Below are 4,678 nucleotides of genomic sequence, written 5' to 3' on the forward strand. Positions count from 1 at the left end.
GCCACCACGCCTGACGAATTTTTGTATTTTTAGTAGAGAGGGGGTTTCACCATGTTGGCCAGGCTGTTCTCAAACTCCTGACCTCGTGATCTGCCCACCTCAGCCTTCCAAAGTGTTGGGATTACAGGCGTGAGCCACCGCACCCGGCCAGATTCCTGTTTCTAAAAACGCATCTTTAGAGTCACATTGTATAGAGTGACAATGAAGTATGGTCATTTGTTTCTTGGTTTATTGTGTGTGCACCAGCTAAGAAGGAAGAAAAAAATTAAACATGTGCTACGATTTAGCCGTTGTAGCCATTTGCAAGGAGGGGGTGCAGTAACTCTCAGGCCACCAGAATACTCTTGTGACCACCATGTCAACTTAGAGCTAAAGCGTGACTTTGCCACTAAATATCCTCCAGCCCCTGAATAGCCAATTACCTGATTTACTTTAGCTCTGGCCTGATTTCCACTAATATTTAGAGCTGAAGTAAATAATGAGTGAATTATTACTCTTGCAATTGAAAAAAGTTAAAAATGCACAAAATGACAGTACACCTCACAAATTAGTCCTTAAAAATACCTTCCCTGACAAATCTAGTTTGTATGTTTTAGGCCCAGTAGATCCAATGTAGTAACAACGGTCAGATATATGGGTGTGTTATGCTTTTTAATACTATCAACTGGTATTGCGCACATCAGGACTTCACAGAGGTACATATGCAGGAGGACAAAACTCAAAAGAAATGCACAAAAATCAGTAACAGTTGTATTAGGATGGGAGGACAAGGGCCCATTTTTTTCCCAAAAGCAGTCTTTATATTTGTTATATCAACTTTTCAATAACACAAAGCATCTTTCTCACCATGGATGCTACATTTCAACTGAGATGTTTATGTTTTGAATACTGGATTCTTCTCTTCCTCACACAAGAGCCAAGGGTGTTTCGGCTATGTGTTCCAAAAGCCTCTGAACTAGAGATCAGACCTTTGAGCCAAATCCAGCCCACCACTTATTTTAGCAAATAAGGTTTTATTGGAACAGAGCCATGTCTATTTGTTTACATATTGCCTAGGGCTGCTTTCATGCTGCCACGGCAGAGTTGAATTATTTACTCTGACTCTACAAAAAAACCTTTCTAACCCCTGTACTAAACCAAAGAGTAAGCACTCCAGCACATGGAAAACTCATTAATGCACCATGGAAGTGACTCCCAAAGGTCAAATGTCATCTCTAAAGGGTCAGGGCCCTAGAAGACACTTCCAGTAATTGTGGTCCAAAGTAGCAGTTCAAGAGTGGAGAAGCACGCAATGGAATCACACAGGCTGCATCTGCTAACACGCCAAAGTCCAGGCAAGAACAACTCTCAATAAAAGAGCACTCTGTCCTAAACAACTGCTACGAGGTATCGGCTCACAGAGAAAAGTCTCACATTTTTAATGCAGTCTAACCAAATTTAGCCAGGTGCCTTCCTGAATTTATAAGTCCACCTTCTCTTTTTGCAGCACTACAAACAGTGTACTATTTACTGATAGATCAGAAGCAGTCCTAAAGGCCAGTTCTTTATTCATGACCTGGAAAATAAAATAAAAGCAACTTTGGCTGCTGAAAACTACTATTAAACCCAGTCTCTTTGCTATATATCAGAGGAAATTAGCATGAGACTCAGAGATAAGATATCCCAAACACGATCTTTTAATACCCCAGGATCCCTGGGTTCAAGGAAAAGCTCTCTGCACATTTTGAAGTTTTCTCCATTACTCAAAGCAGCTAATAAATAAGCCAGAACATCAGATGAGTCCCAGGGCATCAGCTAGATAATGAGAAGCCAGCGGGTATTCTTTGCTATGTAACAAAACACAAGGCAAAAAGACCGTTTTTAGCATCACCTTTCTGGAGTTTTTCCAAAACTGAGAAGCACATTCTGTTTCTCGTTCTAACTCAGCGACAAACTCCATGTGTAACTTTGAAGTAAATGTCATCGATTTGACACAGTTTCCTCACCTGTGAAACAGAAGTTGGGCAAGTTCACCTGAGCACCTTCAAGGCCTCAGAATAATGCTCTATGAAAGGAAATGTGAGCCTCCCTCTCCCCTTGTCTAGGTTATTTTGGTTTATTGTGAAAAACACTTCCAGAAAAAGGATACAGGAAAAATGCCAAGATTATTCCTGGATTGTGACATGTACTGTGCTACTTAAAATCAGGTTCTCTCAAATGCAGAGAATGAAAGTTGCCTATCAGTGAAGAAAAATGAAACTCTCCCTCTTGGGTCTGACCGACTCCACTGGAAAAAATGTTCTTCCAAACTCCCTGAGGCAGGGAAGACTATTTTAGCACTTTGCTGAGTGCTTAAGAAATTACAGAGGGCCGGGCGCAGTGGCTCAAGCCTGGAATCCCAGCACTTTGGGAGGCCAAGACGGGCGGATCACGAGGTCAGGAGATCGAGACCATCCTGGCTAACACGGTGAAACCCCGTCTCTACTAAAAAATACAAACTAGCCGGGCGAGGTGGCGGGCGCCTGTGGTCCCAGCTACTCGGGAGGCTGAGGCAGGAGAATGGCGTGGACCCTGGAGGCGGAGCTTGCAGTGAGCAGAGATCCGGCCACTGTACTCCAGCCTGGGCGACAGAGCGAGACTCCGTCTCAAAAAAAAAAAAAAAAAAGAAATTACATACAGAAAAGCTTCCATGAGCTTGAAGCAGCTCACAGTCTGGGAATGGGGCAGATAGGGAGTCTCAGAGACCCCTTCTGAACTTTTACCAGCCTCCCAAAACAGCACCTCATCCCTGGGCCCCTGGGTGCCAAAGGAATCATTCAAAATAAGGCTGGCTCCAGTCATACTCCGCTTGTCACTCAGACCCTCAGCTTCCCTCACCACGTTCAGTAATACAACGTAAAATGAAACAAACCAGAACCCTGCATTCAGGGTATTCACATGCACAGTAACAAGGGCATTTGCATCAATTAGGATTATAAGCAGACTGTGGAAATGAGATGCAATAGGGGAACCAGTTTAAATATTTTGTTGTCTGGCCAAATTCCTTATTCAGATCCAATTGACCTAAATGAGAAAGCAGGGCTAAAATGGACACCATAAGATTGCAAGCTAGTTTACATAACACAGGCCCTCCTCAGCTTAAACTATCCATTTCCAAGTAAAAGTGGAAGTTAACCCTTTCTCCTCTGTGCCTCTCTTCACAAGTTCAGAAACCAGAAGAGCATCTCTGAACCTTCCCCACTCTGGAAACTGCTGCAAGAGACTGTGCAACCCTCTTCCCCTTCAAGGTCATCAGCCATGTGCCATCCGTGCCCCCGCCCCACCCCATGAATGCTCACCACCAGGAGAGAATTATCAGCACTCTCTCTTACAGAAAAACCATCCTCTTTATCCTCTTTAATCCTTATTCCTCCTTTAAAAGGGGAAATAGATTACAAGGTCTAAAAAAACTGACCTACAAAGGGTTAAAACCAAACTGCTTGGACCCCAAAGCTGCCTGAAAAATGGTGTAAACCACCTAGCAGCTCACAAATTCCCTAAGGGACCTCCCTCTGTCAATGTTTAACCAAGAAGCTACAGCTTATTTTTTTTTTTTAACTTGCCAGAGCCATTCTACATCAAATATTCTTCATGTGCAACCCATTCCATAAATAATGAAGCTAGTCTACAACAAATCAAGTTCTGAGGCTCTCCAAACCCACTCTTTGGCGCAACAATCAAATACGGAGCACCTCTTAAGCAAACACCAGCCCAGCACTGTCCTTGGGGTGAGGCTGGATCACGAGTCACCAAACAAGAACGTGGTGGGAGAACCTAAATGTGAGGGATCTGCAGTGCCCAGGAAGCCAGGGAAGGCTTCAGGAGAAAAGTGAGCTCCCAGAGCTCAGAAAGCTAGTGTCTGATTTTATTTTAGTAGACAGATACTATTTTTAAAATTTAAAATATCATTAAAAAGGCTGTGCATGTGTTGGAGTAGGGGGGACATGGGAACTCTATACTTCCAATTTTGCTGGGACCCTAAAACTGCTCTATTTAGAGAGTGTGTGTGTTAATGATACTAATAATGCTGGGAGGGGCTGGGCTAATTATTGGTGTCTTTTGACATTTGTGTTTTATTTATTTATTTTTTAGAGACAGGTTCTCACTCTATTGCCTAGGCTGGAGGGCAGTGGTGCAATCATAGCTCACTACAGCCTCGAATTCCTGGGCTCAAGCCATCCTCCCACCTCAGCCTCCTATTAAATTTCATTTTAAATTGTATATATCCTAGGGTATAATTATAATCTTTATGGAAATTAATGTACACCAGATGTTCCTGTTATATTTCTAAAAGTTCCCTTTCAAGATAATTGCTATTAATTACATTTAAATAAGTTCTCTAATTTTGGCATCACCAATTTTGTTTAGGGTTTTTTTAGGAGTTTTTTTTTTTTTTTTTTGGTGGGGGGGGGGTTTGCTTTTTTTTTTTTTTTATTTTTTTTTTTTTTGAGATGGAGTCTCGCTCTGTCACCCAGGCTGGAGTGCAGTGGTGCAATCTTAGCTCACTGCAACCTCCATCTCCCAGGCTCAAGCAATTCTCCTCCCTCAGCCGCCTGGGTAGCTGGGATTACAGATGCCCACCACCACGCCCAGCTAATTTTTTTGTATTTTTAGTAGAGATGGGGTTTCACTATGTTGGTCAGGCTGGTCTTGAACTCCT

General features: G+C 42.8%; 1 protein-coding gene across 1 annotated transcript in view; it reads right to left on the reverse strand.

Annotated features, from left to right (window-relative positions):
* Positions 1 to 2,875, reverse strand: part of OSBPL10 (oxysterol binding protein-like 10) — a 324,826-nt gene extending 321,951 nt beyond the window's left edge. Inside the window, exon 1 of the mRNA XM_011961538.1 lies at positions 2,657 to 2,875. Within this exon, the coding sequence (XP_011816928.1) occupies positions 2,657 to 2,820 (164 nt within the window). The 5' untranslated portion in view covers positions 2,821 to 2,875. The remainder of the gene's footprint in view (positions 1 to 2,656) is intronic.
* Positions 2,876 to 4,678: the final 1,803 nt, after the last annotated feature.

This window comes from Colobus angolensis, unplaced genomic scaffold, assembly GCF_000951035.1.
Source record: "Colobus angolensis palliatus isolate OR3802 unplaced genomic scaffold, Cang.pa_1.0 Scaffold56, whole genome shotgun sequence".
In the NCBI taxonomy this organism is placed as follows: Eukaryota; Metazoa; Chordata; class Mammalia; order Primates; family Cercopithecidae; genus Colobus; species Colobus angolensis.